This window comes from Colletotrichum orchidophilum (assembly GCF_001831195.1).
Source record: "Colletotrichum orchidophilum strain IMI 309357 chromosome Unknown Scaffold_88.1, whole genome shotgun sequence".
In the NCBI taxonomy this organism is placed as follows: Eukaryota; Fungi; Ascomycota; class Sordariomycetes; order Glomerellales; family Glomerellaceae; genus Colletotrichum; species Colletotrichum orchidophilum.
Window position 1 is genome coordinate 187,968 of NW_019173044.1, and position 16,719 is coordinate 204,686.

At 54.4% G+C, this 16,719-nt stretch overlaps 5 protein-coding genes across 5 annotated transcripts; 1 reads left to right on the forward strand and 4 right to left on the reverse strand.

Moving 5' to 3' along the window:
- Window positions 1-1,291: 1,291 nt before the first annotated feature.
- On the reverse strand, window positions 1,292-2,491 carry CORC01_09632 (uncharacterized protein; the record flags this gene model as incomplete). Its single annotated transcript, XM_022621261.1, has 3 exons — window positions 1,292-1,758; window positions 1,820-1,883; window positions 2,003-2,491. 3 exons carry the CDS (start codon window positions 2,489-2,491, stop codon window positions 1,292-1,294), a joined length of 1,020 nt encoding a protein of 339 aa, XP_022472270.1.
- A 2,133-nt stretch (window positions 2,492-4,624) lies between these two features.
- CORC01_09633 (uncharacterized protein) lies at window positions 4,625-6,223 on the reverse strand (the record flags this gene model as incomplete). The annotated part of the gene is made up of 1 exon (XM_022621262.1): window positions 4,625-6,223. One exon carries the CDS (start codon window positions 6,221-6,223, stop codon window positions 4,625-4,627), a length of 1,599 nt encoding a protein of 532 aa, XP_022472271.1.
- Window positions 6,224-10,962: 4,739 nt separating this feature from the next.
- On the reverse strand, window positions 10,963-12,061 carry CORC01_09634 (linker histone H1 and H5 family protein; the record flags this gene model as incomplete). Its single annotated transcript, XM_022621263.1, has 5 exons — window positions 10,963-11,181; window positions 11,231-11,505; window positions 11,563-11,716; window positions 11,907-11,933; window positions 11,993-12,061. The coding sequence occupies 5 exons, from the start codon at window positions 12,059-12,061 to the stop codon at window positions 10,963-10,965; spliced, it is 744 nt and encodes a 247-aa protein (XP_022472272.1).
- Window positions 12,062-14,605: 2,544 nt separating this feature from the next.
- CORC01_09635 (uncharacterized protein) lies at window positions 14,606-14,803 on the reverse strand (the record flags this gene model as incomplete). Its single annotated transcript, XM_022621264.1, has 1 exon — window positions 14,606-14,803. The coding sequence occupies one exon, from the start codon at window positions 14,801-14,803 to the stop codon at window positions 14,606-14,608; it is 198 nt and encodes a 65-aa protein (XP_022472273.1).
- A 125-nt stretch (window positions 14,804-14,928) lies between these two features.
- On the forward strand, window positions 14,929-15,171 carry CORC01_09636 (uncharacterized protein; the record flags this gene model as incomplete). Its single annotated transcript, XM_022621265.1, has 1 exon — window positions 14,929-15,171. A coding segment is annotated over one exon (243 nt), but the record flags the coding sequence as incomplete, so codon positions are not given.
- Window positions 15,172-16,719: the final 1,548 nt, after the last annotated feature.

Here is a 16,719-nt window from a genome sequence, read left to right on the forward strand (position 1 = left end):
TTGACTTATTTGTTTGATTGATTTGAATGGGTAGGTGCGGTCACCGCACACAAATTACCAGGCAGTGTACCAGTTACTGGCCAATGTCCTGCTGGAATCAGTGGTGATGGCCAACCGCGTCCTTGGGTTCTACTTTCTAATGTAATTGTGAGCGAGCTTCCATATTGGCTGCAGGTCAGCGCGTGGTGCTATCTCGTGGTCGTTGTGTCGAGTCAACAAAAGGCAGACCATGAATGATCATGTACAATGTTCCCGTAACAGAAGCAACTCCAGCTCCTCCTTGTCTGAAGGAATTCACCTTCTTATGTACCATGAGCCGTGTTATCTTTCTAGCAATTCATGCGAAAACTTGACACGGAAGACCGAACAGCCACCTCATATGTCAGAGTTTGTCCCAAGTCTCAGGCATGCGCAACCGCTTCATCTGAACTGCCACACGTCAGAATTCAAGTTCCGTGTGTAGTTTTAACCTCGCACCTGGGTCCGATTGGCGAAGCTATCAACTTGTGCTCACTTGGCGTAAAACTCTCCCCCATAACACATGGATGAACCCACCAATAGTCGGAGGAAGCTAGGACGGAAGCTTATTTTCTCAACATTGCTGACGTCCTTGATTGTTTCATAGAGGAAAGCTGCGATGGTCCCCTCGTGTCAAGGGCATGGGGGCATGGTACAGCGTGAAAGAGTTGTTGGCAGTCTGCTCGACAGGTAAGGCCTGCAGATTAAGATAATTTTCCCCCCGCTCTTGGAGTACGAGCTTTGGCAGCGGATCAAATTCGTTCAGTACAAGAGGTAACTACTATCATTTCACGGCTACTAGAAAGACCGCCGCCCTTTCCCGGCGTTCCGGTATAGCCTTCAAGCCATTGATGCGAATCCCAGATCAGCGTGGCGGCAGTTTGCCTTGATTGACCCATGGTCATGATATCGCCCACAGTCCAGCATTTCAGAGACCGTCACAATGGATGACTCTTTAAGTGTTCCAATGGGTAAACCCTGGTGATAAGATAAATTTACAGTCTCTCTGGGTACACCTCTGATAAGTATTCCGGTGTGTGTAGTACTTCTTAACCGCGAACAGTTGTGAAGAATGCCAAGTTACTCTATACCAATGAAAACTAAACAACGGCTGCCGCTTTACAAAGCAAGAAGCAACTGGTAAGCATGTGTCTCAAACCATACATGTAAGTAGATTAGAAACAGCATTGGTCTAGATCACCCAAATCCAACAGTCTTGATTCATGTTTCTAAGCCCAAGACTCTGTTACCAAGGACGCGATGATCCCATAACTCACGCCTCCGGCTTCCTCCCCCTCGCCAACAAAACAGTCCTCTCAACCTCAAAAGGCATCCCCTGATACTTCTCCTCCATAAAAGCCCTCAACGTCGGCATCAACCGCCCCTTCAACCCCTCCCTCTGCGCCTTCGTCCAGAACCTCTCCATGACCCCGTGCATGAAGGCCTGGAAGACGGTGCACCACTGGTCGACCCCGGAAAACGGCACCCACTTGGTCACAACGTCCACCTCCACGTCCACGAACCCGGCCGCCGTGAACATGCTCTTGACGAACGAGGGGGATTCCCACGCGCCAGGTCCCCAGGCCGACGTCAGCTCGATGGACGACTGCGGCCACGAGACGGGCTGTTGGCCTGGCAGGGCGAGGTGCGCTACCGCATCGCGGGTGTCGGGGATCCAGCCCTCTGTTACCCAGGTTGAAGTCGCGACTGTGCCGCCGGGTTTGGTGACGCGGAAGCATTCTGTTTTCAACGTCTCAGCCTTTCTTTCAGAACCGGTCAACCTTGGGAGGGAGGGATTTACCACTGAGAGAAATGTACGGATCGGATATGAGCATCAGAGCCATAGCGACGATGACAACGTCGAACTGGTCCGAAGGGAACGACATGTTCTGCCTCGGTTAGCACCTAGATCTCCCCCAGTTCAAAAAGAAGTGCATTGAAAAACAAAAAAATGGGCACAGGACACGAAATGGATAAAACTTACCATGATATCGGCCTGCTTAATCTCGCTCCCAACCCACCCCTCCCTCTCAACCTTCTCCTTTACGACTCCCAACTGGGCCTCGCTCGAATCCGCACTCGTCAACCGCACCCTACCTCTCTGTGCCCCCGGCAACTCCCTCATCATCTTTTGGATGTAGGACGACACCACCCCCGTGCCGCAGCACATATCCATGACCTCGACCACCTTTGTACTAGAAGATGACACCATCTGGCACAGCTGCGCGTAATCGACGAGGCACGGGGTCACGGGGAACGTGAGGTGCTCTGCGTGGCGGTAAATGTTGCCGGCCTCTCGATTACGCCAAAAGTCGGTGAGGTTGGCCTCGTCGCCCGAGGCGTTTAAAAATTCCGAAGTGGTCAGGTTGGAGACGACGGCGGTTGTAGTAGGGTCCTTGATGATGGGCTTATTGTTCTTGGTGGGATCAGGGCCCAGGTGAAGGGTGGTCGGGGTGCTGATGAGGGAAGACATGTTGTAGAGTATTGGTGATGGAAGATCGAACACAGTAGCTGGTGAAGTTGGGTGAAGGTTGGTGTTTCTACGCGTGTTTATAAGTAGTAATTTTGAAGACCTGGTGAGTTTGAGGACCACAAATTGCTGGGGAAGAGGACTGTCAGTGGCTCTTTTATAGAAACCTCTCAATTACAAGCTCAGAAGCCTCTTGACCAAGTCCTTTGGGTTCCCTCACCTGCACCAAAAAGGCATACGATGAGGCTTCCAAGTTCCGCGGACAAACAAACCCACCACCATTCTGTCAATCAAGGGGAATTTAGGATTTCCCCATTCAAATGAACGATTCCAAAAAGTCTTTTTTTTGGTATCGGGCTTCATGCCGAATATGCGGTTGGGTGTATGAGTGAAACGAGGCAGACGGCGCGGCCACCCATGATCCCACGACCGGCGGTGTCATCAAAACTCTGGGAATAATGACGCACCCAGGTTTGAGATTTAAGATTGAGCAGAAACTGTGGAAAGCCCCATCTGCTCAAGCTTCCCCGCCTTTCCAGTGAGATCGTCCCGTTTTGGGCAAAAACCTTCGGGAGAGCTCTTGACTGCCACTCCCTTTCCCAAAGTTTGGACCGCCCGCTCGGTCGCTTTTGCTCAACGTCACCATATAGGAATTATGTCGAGGCTTAAAGAGACTAACGGACTATCCGGGTGATGACGCCGTTCTGTCCTGTATGAGTTAGTAAATTGCGACTCTAATCATCCATTGTCCGTTCTTATACAAAATATACGTAGGATAGCTTGAATATGGTATTTCTCTTAGAGTCTCGCTCACTCTCAATATGTCAAAACCAAGAGAAGCTCCTCGACAGGCACACCTTCCATAAACAACACAGGCGAGATGGAATTAATTGTCAGCCCCCATCCAATACTTCATCTCAGCCCTTGACAACCCTATACTGTCATTCTCCCCTGGCCTGACGCACTACCTAAGCAAAGCACGTCAAAGCCTCGTCCCTCGATAGGCCAGGCTTCTGTGTAACACAGAACCTAGAGTCTAGGTCGACCTACCCAGACTAGGTAACCATCTCATATACCTCCCCTCCCGCCAGTCCGTAACCCTAGTAGTTGTTTCCACCCAATTTTCAACATTCGGCGCGGGAAAAGATAAAGCTATACCCCACCATTCCGATCTCTCTTTGAAAGAAACCAGGATTGTAAAGTCCGGCTAGGCAAAACCTTGGTCAAGCTCTTTCACCACAATTTGATTAAACACGGTACCTACTCCCACTGGTTGCGGCTGCATCTTTCACAACTTCTCACATCAGATCCGCCAGCGGCGGGCCAGCCAGCCAGCTCCCCTCGCCCCTCCCATCGGCATCCCAGAGTGCTTCCCAAGCTCCGACGCTTTCTCTCCCAATCCGTGATTGGGGCGTTGGACGCCGAAGCGGCGTGACAGATCGCAACCCCGCGGATACCCGTATAGCATGCCACCCCAACGCGCCGAGGAGGACAGGGGCGGGCTCCCTGCACACGGCAAATATATACCTATGGTCCAGTGTGGGATCTTTATTTAGCTAAATCAAGCCACTTCCTATTATATTTACCTTCCCGTTCCATACCTCGCATTCTGATACAATGCGAATATGAATGGTGGCATATCCAAAACTATCGCGGCGTTTGGACCACGGAACGGTCGTTGCGTAGGAAGCGGTATCCGGTGGCAGTGTGCTGGGCAACGCCACGTGTGGCGTTGCGATACATTAACTTGTACCTACTCATCTTTCATGTCTTCCCATGTCCAGCAACTCAATTCATCGTCCTCGCGCGGACTACCAGCTTGGTATTCATCCCACTCATCTCTAGTCCCAAACCCGTTTGCCTCAAAAGCTTGTGGTTGGCGGCCACTCGAGGACCACGTGGCCAAAACTATCGCGGGCCCAGCGACCTAGAACGCGGGACAGACGGCTCGCTGCACCTTGCATCCGGTGGTGGTCAACTCAAAAGCATTCCATTACTTCATATCGCATCCCAGAACGTGCGTAAATGTACAGTGCCCGTTTAAAATAACCCAGCCGCCCCTCCAGGGTGTATCAGTCCGCTTGGGGCCGTTGTCTACTTCAACTCCCATTATCTACAGAGCGCCTCCACCATGCCTCATTTGTCTTGTGCTGCCCTCAATGCATCCACTTCCCTTTGCAGAGCATCCAGGTCGGCGAGGATGTCCGCCCCCTTGCCCCAATCTGCTGCGCCATACTCTTGCTGTACATTATCCTCCGCAGCCGGCTCTTCTGGCACGTTGCTGCCCATGGCCCTTGTACTGTCAATGCTTGTCCTCCTCATCCCGTACCCATCCATGCTCCCGCGGCTGCTGCCTCTCTGACGGGGCGGCGGCGGTGGGGGAGCATTCTCCTTGCCCCCGCTGTTCTTCCTGCTCGGGTTTTCGATGCTCCTGACGCTGGGAGGCCGGCGCGTTGAAGTATTCCGCGCTGGGGGCGGTGGCGGGGGAGAAATCTTGGGAGGCGTATTCCCCGTAGCATGTGTAGAATTATCAACATCGGACGGTGCTGGGCTGGCAGCGTAAAATGAAGAATTGGGCGGCGGGGCTAATTGAAATGACTGCCGATGCGATGCATGCGGGCGCCTAGGAGGAGGCGGAGCCGGCGCAGTGATGCTCCGGAAACTCTCTGACCTCGAGCGCTGCGACTCCATCGAAGAGCGAGGCGGCGTGTCGGCCTCGTAGTTTGGCATACTCGGAGCGTTAGCCCCAGCATTGGCGGTTAAGGACTGGCTCCGTGCGTGGCCCCGCCTTGGTGGAGGGGCAGGTGTCGGCCTCTTGCCTGCCGCCGGACGAGCCGGGGTGGGTGTTGAGCTGGGAGTGGGGGAGTCCTGCTCCGGAACCTTGCCAGCGGCTTCCCGGGCAAAAATATCTTCCGCGTCGTCCCCAACGTGACTGCTTGGGGCGGGCGGTAGGGGTTTGTTGACATCAGACGGTGAAACAGGCGATGCATTCTCGGAGGAGATGTGTGGACGGCCCGCTGTCTGCACGCTAATCTTCCTACCATGCCTTGAGCTCGGCGGAGGAGGTTTCTTCTTCATGGAAAATGATGATGACAGTAGAGATCGCTGGTCTTCAACACCGCCGTCTGCGATATCCTGTGACGTCCGCGGCGTTTCCAGCTCTGGCGCAGCGTAGGATGCATTGGAAGTTGGGTTGGCCGGCTCTGGCTTCTGTGGGAACGGTGTCGCAGCACCGGCTTGGCCGGTGAGGAGCAGCATCTTGAAGGCGTTGACATCCATGGATTTGGTTGATCCGCCAGATAAAGGCTTCCCGTCCGTCAAGCGTTCCAAATCTTGCAGCGTCTTGCCAAAGGGGTTGTCGGGTGTATTGGTCGCGTTGGCAATGCGAAGCGGCGCAGCCTCGGGCAGGCCGCCGGGAAGCTCGGGAAACCGCTTTGAGAAGTGGTCGTCTTCATCGTGGGAATCATCGTCGCTGCTGTCGTCCTGGCGTCCGAAGCCTCTGCTGTGTACCGATTCTGGGGAGGAGGGAGATGAGGGCGGCGGCGAAAGGACCCTAACCTTCTTCACAACCTTTGGCTTGGCAGGTCGTGCCTCGGGGGGCGGGGGGCCATTTTGCCTCGGGACGCCGGAGGTGATGGACTCGAGAAAGGCTGATGTAGACACGGGCTGAGGCGTCGAGATAGACAGGGAGGTGGAAGGAGACTTCCTTCGAAAGGGATTATGTTCGGAGGCCATGTTTGCGACGGGTAAAGGCTCGGAATGGGCGGATTAATCTTGTAACGTGCAGTCCTGTCGTGGGAGGAGTCAGGCAGCCGCCATGGCCAGGGTCCCGTAGAGCGAGACGCGGACGTTGTTGTAATCACCGAGCTGAGACTATTGACTGAGGATGCGACGGCGTCGACGACGACGACAGCGACGACGACGACGACAACGACAACAACAGCGACGACGACGAAATTCCAACAGCCTGTTCGAGCTCGTTGAGGTTCGATTGTGGACAGAAAGGCTGGGCGGGCGGAAGGTGTCGGATGGATCGCTGTGTAGATCGAGGGGTAGGGGTTATTGGTGGTGGTGGTGGTACTGCTACTGGTACTGGTACTCGTACTGGTACAGGGTACGGGGTATGGCCACGGGTACTGCGGGCGAGCGTCAGTTTCGTCGGCCGGAAGAATCGGTTGGGACGTACATCAGTCGCAAGGGACGATGGAAGGACGATCTTGATTCGGTTGCGGGATGACGGGGAGTCCAATGGGGAAAACGGGGGATCCAAGTTTGTTGCTTACCAAGTGGCCGAGAAACGATGTTGCGTTGAAGCTGTGGTAGTTGGATGAGGATGTGCTGATAAGTGCTGGTAGATACGATGACAATAGACCGAGCTCGGTGGTAAGAGACGCAACAGTACGGCGTAGTATGGTGCGTGTATCCGTAGTGGCAGTGCTGCTGGCGAGTGAAAGTTGGGTTTGGACGTGTCGGGAACGGAGTGACGGAGGATGAGATGAGATTGGACAGAAACCAGACCCGTGGACGTCAGTCCGAGGGGACGGAACGGTGCGATTCGACACAATGCGGGTGCGGATAAGACCAACGCCAGGGGAGCTGTCTGCTTATCGGCGGTGGTGCTGGGTGCCAGTAGGTGCCAGTGGGTGGTGATTGACGACACTTTTGATGGGACCACCGGCGGGGGATGACGAAAAAGAGGAGCCCGTTTGGTGTATGCGTAGGACTGTATCCAACCTGTGCCTAGGCATCTAGGTAGGGTCGTCCTGTCGAGTCCAGGTAGGGCCGCCCGCTTGGTTGTTTCCACCTCAGCTTGGTAGGTAAGGTAGGTTGGTAGGTGGGTGAGGTGCCTCCGTTGAGGGTAGATGGGGTAAGGAGGGCAAGTTGCAAATGTGCGGCTGTTGCTGTTCCAGCCAAGGCAACTGCAGATGCAAGCTCTGTCGGCTCGAGACTAGGTGACTGAGGCAAGCAAGAGGCGGGCAGGCAGGTAAAAAGAGAGGAAGAAGCGCCCGTCTTGCCTCGCCTTGCCTTTGACTCCATTTCTTGTCAGCGTCGTCGACGAAGGAGCACTGCACAGGTACATGTTCAATGTACCCGGTACTTTCCAGGCGCCTCAGCGACAATTGCCCCCCACATCACATACCTCGAAACGGACGGGAGGACGCGCACGAGCCAAGCTCCAGATCGATGCTTCACGCTTTCCCATTCTCCCTCACTCACCAATGCTCACCACTCACCACTCACCTCTCATACACATCTCACAGCTCACAGACGGTATGGTCTTATGTCTCGTGCCTCATACCTCACACCTCACGGCGGCCTGTGATTCTTCGCCATCGACGCCTCTCGGCCATCCTACCTACTCACCTTTCGTTCTTCAGACCCTTCTCTCAGCCCAAGGGATATGATGCTGCCGCCTCATTCTTTCGTCATCAACCCTTGCCAGAACCTGTCAGGAACCCCTCCCCTGCGGTCCCCTTCCGCCCACGACCCTTCAAACGCCTAGATCACTTTCTCTCTCTCTCTCTCTCTCTCTCTCTCTCTCTCTCTCTCTCTTGATCTCTTGATCCTCTCTACCCCGTCGCCTCCAACTGTACGGTTGCCCCCTGCACCTGTCGCTCAAGCTGTTCCGGATTGACAACAGGGATCCCGGGACATGGATCAACATTCACAGGTGGAGGGGGAGCGGCCAGCATAAACACCAGCATGAACAACTCTCCGTACTCTTGAGAGAAACGCATCTTTGCCGTAACAAGTTCCAGGTTGTCTCTTGTCAAGTTGTCTCCTCTCCTCCCTCCCCTCCCCGCTTATATCAGACTAGGCAAGGTACGACTGCCTCACGGCGATGCACATGTACCCCCTACCTACCACTTTTGCAGCTCCAGTGCCCAATGTCATTCCTCTCGCAACCTCCAAAACATCAAGGTTTGTTTCAGGAACACCAATGGGAGAGCAAGCTCGGGGCTAGCTATCCACGTCACTCCTTGTCGCCGTCCACGCCTGCAACATGCACCGCAGCGCCGCGCACCGCTCGCTCACGTTTATGTGCACGGGCTACTGCACCAGACCTCATGCCGAGCAGCGACGACTCCTACCTGCACCACCGGCAACATCATAATGCCCGGCTGCGTTGAAGGTAAAAGTACCTACAAGAGTAAGAGACGGAGAGGGGCCGACGGAAAAGCCGCGACCAAGCTCTCCACCTCCACAGCTCGCCGCCTCGAAAGAAGCACCGAGCTCGACACTTGACACCGTTACACCTCCCGTCTTCCACCTCCTCATCCTCCTCCTCCTCCTCATCCTCCTCCTCCTCCTCCTCCTCCTCCTTTTCTCTACTTCTTTTGTTTACTTCTTCTCTCTTTCTCCAGGCTTATCCCCGCACCGTCACCTCCGGGTCTTCATCAACCTCTTCTTTCGTCCGACATTTAGAACGCGGCTGCGGAAGCACTCTGACAGGTTGCCCACATGATACTCTCCATCCACAATGTCCCGACTTTCTCCTCCATCTTCTCGCCTTCTCACGGCATAGGCGGAGCATACCTCTACTTACAAGCCCATCTTGAAATGCCACCATAAGTACCGTCTCTCCATGGAGAGTGAATCCGTTCTTGCTTGAGAGCCGAAAACAGTAAACAACCAAACCAAAACTTGCCGCGCTTGTCTATAAAGATCAACAACAGGGTAGGGGTCTCGCCGTGTAGCGCCATCTCCTCATCGCACGTGTCAACCCCGTCGAGTCCCACCGCAGCCGGCGCCATAATCCTCCCCAACTCAAAACCACGACACACGCCCACAGAAGGTAGACACTTGAGGCTAGATCCGCGTCGAGTATCCGCAGCTAGTCAAATAATTCCTTACTCACCGCTCAAACCAAAGGTAAATCTACTCGACGGTAAAAAATTTGGCTTGGCAATAACACTCCTTAAGAAACATGTTCACTCAACACTACCTTCAAACCAAGTTCACACCGAAGAATTGTAGGCGGTGGTGAAGAAGCTCGAGTCACCACTTCAATCCCTCTGCAAGTTGCAATCGACGGATATCAATGAGTTGGTTTCGCAGTTAGTAAACCCGTCCAAACCGGACTATAGAGCGTCAGAGGGTACGGCCATCACCGGCGGCGGGCGTGTCCGTCTCAGACCAAGTCACGTCCAGTCCCATGTGTCAGACCACTAATAACAAACCAGTGTAGTTGTGAGGGGTCAAAGTCGTCTAGAACATCGGTGAAGAACCCTCCAAAACCCACGGAATGCTCTTAGTACTGCACAGAAGCAAACCAAATTCAACCTCGAAAACCAAAAAGCCAATCCGTCGACTCGGCACCGAGTCATACAGAATAATTGACGGCAAGAAAAGACAAACGGCCCTTCTCCGTTGAGCCGTGAAAATACGGCACGTGACACACTGAGTCCCCGTCACGCCCGCCGGAGGCACAGACGCCTTTCCAACTCTCGGGCCTCTCTCTGTAGCCTCTCCCTCTCTGAGGGGGTCTCTACCTCATCTCTTTCTAGGTGTGGTTATCTCTGCGTCACGGGCAGGCTACCGTGCCGCCCGGGATTTAGAGTAGAGGAAGACCCAAAATGTAAACAAAAGAAAAGAAGACCCTTGGAGGATTCAGAACCGCGTCGGCTCCACTCCGAAACTCCCTGGGGGACCGACCTTGCCAGACTCCGGCATTACGGCTTGTCGCACATTTCTCAGACATCCTTCGTCGGCACCACAGCTCATCGCCCTCCTCTTTATGTTACGCTCCCGCTCTGTTTTCACAGCCAGATGCCATCTCCGTGACTCGTTCATCGCTCAGACCCAGGCGATCCTCAAAACGAAATGCTAGACAGTTTGTATCATTTCCTCTGGAACCCACCCCGTAATTATACGCGAGGCGCCGCATTTGCCATCGGGTGCCCCTGAGTACTAGGCTCAGAAGTTTCCTTCGAGGTTACAACGTCTGCCTCTTGCAAAACTCGAATCAAGCCTTCCAATCCACATCTTCAGTAGAGCCGCACATTGTCAAGGAAACTCATGTGAACAGTAAAAGGGTTCCTTCGTTGGTATATCGCGCGAGCTATAGTTACAGTAGTCGGAAAGGGGTCCGTCTCATGTCGTGAGAGCGGGATCAAGAGACGCCCGCCAAGCACGCAAGAATCTCCCTCAAAAAAGGCACGTAGACAGAAATTAACACAATCCCGACCCTCGTTCCCTTAGAGCCCCGAACCACGCGTCGCGTTCAGTCAAAAGCAGCCGCAGCATATAGAAAAACAAGACAAAACAAGCCACAAGACAAGAAACGCAGTCGCGTTTTCACCCCAGGTTGGTTTCCCACCAACGCTTCCCGGCCCGTTGCCCTTTCCCAGTTAGTTAAACAACTCCCGTAAACGCCTTTCGACAAGATTTCGTGACACAAAACAGTTGTGCGAAGAGCCGAGCAGATACTCGACGTTGCATCATCGTTCAAGGTTGGGTAAGGATGTGACCCTTTATGCCGTGGCAGCGGGTGCCTCAGCCTTGGCCTCCTTCTTGTCAGCGGCGGCCTTCTTGGGCGCTGCCTTCTTCGGGGCGGCGGCCTTTTTGGGTGCAGCGGCCTTCTTCTCCTTGGGCTCCTTCGCCTCCTTCTTGGCCGCGGGGGCCTTCTTCTCCGTCTTGGTTACGCGACCAGTCTTGGTCTTGCTGAGAACGGCGGGCTTCTCCTCCTTGGCCTGGGGATGTCAGTGATGATTATGAAACAGAGGCACACGGTCAACATACGGCAGCAGCCTTCTTGGCGGCGGGCTTCTTCTCCTTCTTCTCAGCGACAGCCTTCTTGGGAGCAGCGGCCTTCTTCTCCTTGGGCTCCTTGGCTTCCTTGGTCTCCTTCTTGGCGGCGGCCTTCTTGGGAGCGGCGGCCTTCTTCTCCTTAGGCTCCTTGGCCTCCTTCTTCGCAGGGGCCTTCTTCTCGGCGACCTTTTTCTCGGTCTTCTTCTCAGTCTTCTTCTCGGCGGGCTTAGGCGCCTTCTTGGCGAGCTTGGTACCACCGGAGGGACCTTGGAGGATGTTAGTGTTGCACAAAGGCAGAGACAGGCAGGTAGACGAGGACATACCCTTGGGCTGCTCGAAGACACCCTTCTCAACACCGGCGCGGAGGGCCTTGTTGAACAGGGAGTCGAACATGTTGTCGCTGACCGTGTTGATCTGGTTGTTGGCCTTGACGTACTTCTTCAGGGACTGGCGGGAAGATCCGTTGCGGTCCTTGAGCTGTAGAAGAGATGGTGAGTCAGTAAAGAGGAACACGGGATTGCATAATCCGTTCATCGTGGTTGGAGGTGGAGGGTGGTGGCGCGATCGAAGGTCACGGGCACTAGGTTCAGACGGCAGCTGACCCGACCCGTGGGCCCTTCGGTCGCGTAATCCTTTGCGCCGGAGATGAAGGAGCAGCACTACGTACAGCAACAATGGCATCGGTAATCATATCCTGTAGAGTATTAGCAACCAACGCGCCATGCAAAAAGCCTGAGTAGTTGAGGTACAAACCTGGTAGCTGGCGTGGGTGGACTTCTTGCTGGGGGCAGCAGCGGCGCCCTCGGTCTTCTTGGGAGGCATTGTGATTGTTTTGGGTGGTGTAGATGCGTTAAGCGGATAGGGGTGCAGTTAAGCGGGACACAATCGAAATGGCGATTGAAGTCGATTCAGAGACGAGGAAGCTTGGAGAAGTTGCGAAAATTAAATGTACGCGTTCTGGTTGTTGAGAAAGGCGAGAGATGAAGAGGTCCGGAACGAGAGGGTGGAGGGGGAGCGCGTGCGTGGAGGGGATGGGGCATGTTTTTATAAATGGGCGGGGACCGTTGGGCGCGGTGCGCAATCAGTAACTTTTGGGGACATTTGAGGTGCCTTCTTTTTTTTTTTAGCCTTGGTGCGGGTGTCTTTTGGGTCCTCCCGTCCCCCGTCCATTTTGAGGGGGATGGTCGCTAAACAACGGGGACGGGGGGGCCTTGGGCCTTCCCCCCTCAACTCTCACCTCGCACGTCGCTCACTCCCCATGATTGCACACCCATTCTACCCTCTTTTTCTCCTTCTCTTTTTACCTCTCCCTTACTCACTCACTCACTCGGCCCTATACCAGCAAATAACCACGGTAGACTAGACTAGCATGAACTTGAACGATATTCCCGTTGGACCTAACAGGGTCTTGGCGAGTCGGCAGGGTGCATTTATTCCATAACGACATAAAGCAAGTTTATCTCGAGTTGGATTCTGAAGTCGACAGTCGACAGCATACCGCAGAGCCTTGTGACGGTCACCTTTGACGTCTGCTTGTGTCGTCTCTCCACGCCTCATTGTATTCCCCATCTCCTTCCGCCTCTCTTTCGACTCGAGTTCGTTGTCCTCATCCGTCGGCGGCGTATCTACTTGGGTTCAAATCGCCGATTAGCGCGGGAGCGGGAGAGACGTGCGTGTCTATTTTGGACGTGTCTAGCCGGCGCGATGGTGGATGTTCTAAGAAATCCTCGGCTGGTGACATATTCCAGCATGGCCTCTCTCACCTCGGTCCATCTGCCCCTCTATATGGACCCGTGCCTTCTTTGCAGTATCTGTTTTGACGATGGATCGATAATTTGCATCTCTCGTTCGTTCATAAGTTATACGGCAACTGTGGCTTGTCCTAAGTTGAGTCGACGCGCTGCCATTCACCTCAATGAGACTGTTGGAAGACGCGGACAGCGGCCAAGCGGCGCCCGTCACTCCTCATCTAAGGCTCTGCCCAAGCCTCAGCCCAGTTCACCTCCTCCGCCCTCGCCGGAAGCACTCGAGCTCCCCGGCCCCCCAGCTCCAGGCCATGCACAAAGCTTCTGAGGCTTCTGTCGTTTCTGCCGTCACACCCTAGACGGATCCCTGGTCTTCCCTATTCGCCCAAGGGTTAATGTAAGTGTTGGTGGGTGGTTCCAGCACATCCCCCCTCGGGGTCGCCACGGGTGCAGTCATCTGCCCTAAGAGAGCCGGGGTTTTGTTCTTCTGGTGCTCTTCTAATTACTGCCATTCTGTCCGGCGGCTTGCCTGCCTGCGGTTTTCACTGGGGCTTGTCCCGGTGGGTTTGGGGTGTGAGTCTGTGAGATGAGATCTCATGAGAGTGAGAGAGTGAGAGGGTCAGAGAAATGACCCCAGACAAACAGAGCCACTGCCGCAGTGCCGCCCAAGTCCCTGAGTTCCTGAGCCGGCCAAACTGAGGCAGAAGGCGTCAATCCATCCATCCATCCATCCACCTTCTTTCGCTACGCATTCTTCCCGTCTGGTCAAACCCCAAGATCAGCCAGACCCAGGAAGGAACCATCAGTGAATGTGCAGGTACATGGTTCCTTGCTCCTCCTTCCCCCCCTCCTCCTGCACCACATGCACCACCTGCACCAGACCACAGCACCAACGAAGTGTGCACTCCTGCCCTGCGCCCATCCCGCCCGTTCTTTCCCATCCAAACCTACGGAACTGCCATGTTTTCTGCCACGCTCAATTGCCTCAGAAAGCAGCAATCGGGAGGCAAGCAAAAGATACATTGCCCTTGTACCTTATCCTCCTTTTTCCCTTCCGTCGCATTTTTCAGAAATTCTCCCGTTTCCCTTATTTCTGATTGGCCCTAATATTCCACGTCGTGTGTCTGCTGGCTGCTGCCCCGTGGTTCCTTCCCCTCCCCGTTCCGAATGCTCAGCGTCGCTGCGTCGCTCCCTCCGTCCCTGCTCTAACTCCTGAGCCTCTGATGCCGCACACGTTCGGGGCTCGCCCATCTCCCACCAAACCCATTCTCATCGCCCACCTCAACCGCCCTCTTTCCTCCTCGCCCTTCTCCTCTTTCTCTTCCCTCTCGAATCTCTCGTCTTCCCGATTCCTCACCCTCCATCACGGAAAATGACTCATTGCTCGCCGTTGCCACGTTTTTGAGCCTCGCACCCGTCGATTCACCACCCCCCGACCCGACCCCAATTTCCCTCCCATACTCACGCCTTTCCCCCGCCGAGTTGCCCGGTTATCACATCGTCGCCCAACTTCGTTTTCCCCACGATCGCGACTGCCGTCCGTCGCATCTGCCCTCCTGCCTCTCATTCCTAGTTTCATCATGCACTGATTCTATCATTCTGTCGCTCGAATTTTTCTCCATCATGCGATGCACTTTTTTGTCCGTTTATGACGTGTTGCGGTCCTGCTATCGCGCATCCTCTCCCCGACCCCGGACCCGTCTGTTGTGATTCGATCGCGCTTCGTCCAAATTGAAGCTATCCGCACATCTTGCACCACCCTCGTCACAATCACCAACAGCACCATTAAACGCATCAGAAAAACACCTGATTCCATCATCTAGGTCGACGGTCTGCTCGGCGATATTTTTGTTGAATTTCTAGCATTTTCCTGGCTCGATTTGACTTACACCGAGTATCGCTTCTTGTCCCATCGCCAAAAGGCCACGCGACCGGTGAAATGGAGTGGATCGCCTCGTCCGTGTGCCCACGTTCACCTCCTTGTCTAAACTCGGTCATCACGTCTTTTATGGCATCGCTGTGACCTATCTTGTTATTCTCTGTGTTTTTGAGCCGTTTGGAGCTGGAATGGTGCCGCCAGCGCCGAAGGCAGCATTAAGTGCGGAAGACGCGATGGAAGCTATTCGCGATTACACCAGCACTTCCGCTGAGTGGCGCATACCACCGCTCTACGCACGCAATTGGTGATGAAACTTCTTGTTATGAGCTGCTTAGACTTCGACTTTCATCGCCATTGTCTTTTCTTGTCTCTATGCATTAAGGTCGTTTATCTCTAGACTGCCGCTTCAAGAATGATGCATGTCTGCCCAAGGTGGAGGAGTCGAACACGTGTGTCCGTCCGTCACTGTCTCGTGAATTGGCATGACCAACACATCGTCGACTTCTCTGAAACTGTCCAGGAACCCACGAATAGTTTTCAAGTATGATGACAACATTGCTCAATGGAACTTGTATTCATGCAGAGACACGCCTTGTCAAGATTGCGTGGCCGTCCTGCGCCTTGCCAGTGGTGGGTAGGTAGGTACGATTGGTAGAGAGGGGGAAGGCTGTGTGTCACGTGGTGCCGCTTTTCAGCGCCCAATATTCTGCGCCTTGGGACGCATCATCAATGGGAGCAATGGATCGTGAATTGAAACTTATTAAAGGCTCTCCTGAGCTCTTCTGCTATGCGGTCAATGTTGCATTCTCCTTGCGAAGCCTTTGGGGGTGCTCAAGAGGCACCGAATCCGCGCAGCTAAGCCTCTGCGCAGCTAAGCCTCCGCGCGCCTGTCGGGTTGATGAACCTCGCTGAAAGGTCGCCTGCCTGTCATGCTGCGGGCAATCCGGTCACAACATGAAATTGAGATTGAACGGAGTCTTCAATATCAGAATCCTCAAATCAAATACTTTTGACGGGGGATCTTACAGTCTGTCGTCTGACGGCATGGCGGCTGATCCAGAAACTCAAGCCTGGCTGCGACCTCAATGTTTTGACTCTTGACGCGTGTGTCCCAGGCTTACCCCTTCTCGTTTCCATCAGCCGCCAGCAGAACAACTGCGTCAAATATGACTTTATATTTCCATGGGAAACGAATAACCTTGAACCGAAGTCAGATTTCATCCATCTTTCAGGGCCCTCCTTCCCTCCCGCTTGATGGTCAACGCAGAGAGTTGGCTGCAGGCAGCGACGCGTCCCCGTCGACCGGATGCGCCGCCCACCGCACCGCCGGTGGGCAAAAAAACGCACTGTACACTTTTGCGTTGGCGCGCTGCAGTGTCGTTGGTCGTCCGGCGTCCTCCCTGATCTGGAAGGTGGGGCAAAGGCATGAAGGACAGGAAGCTATGACCACCGCTCCCGTTGCAGCTTCGGAGCTGCCTCCCGCCCAGGTCCCCCCCGCGCGCAGCACGTCCCAGGAAGCAGGAAGCAGGTCGGTTGGTTGGTCCTGGAGTTCCTGGCACAGGCTCCGCTCCACCGGAGGATTACATAACACTTGCTTGCTTACCTCAGCTCATGGTCCTGGAGATGGGGGGTCGCACCTGCGCCAAAAACCCTTCAGCGCGTCTCACCGTCTCACGGATGCAGCCGGGGTTCTTCATGACTGCTTTCATCGCTTGCATTGAGTTGAACAAAGTAGAATATTGGGCGAAGGAGTGGGGCTAGTAGTATTCACATGCTTATAGATAAGGCAACTGTTGACTTTCTAGTTATTGGAACTTTGCAAGAGAAAGGGTTTAAGCCAATGTTGCATCGCATGC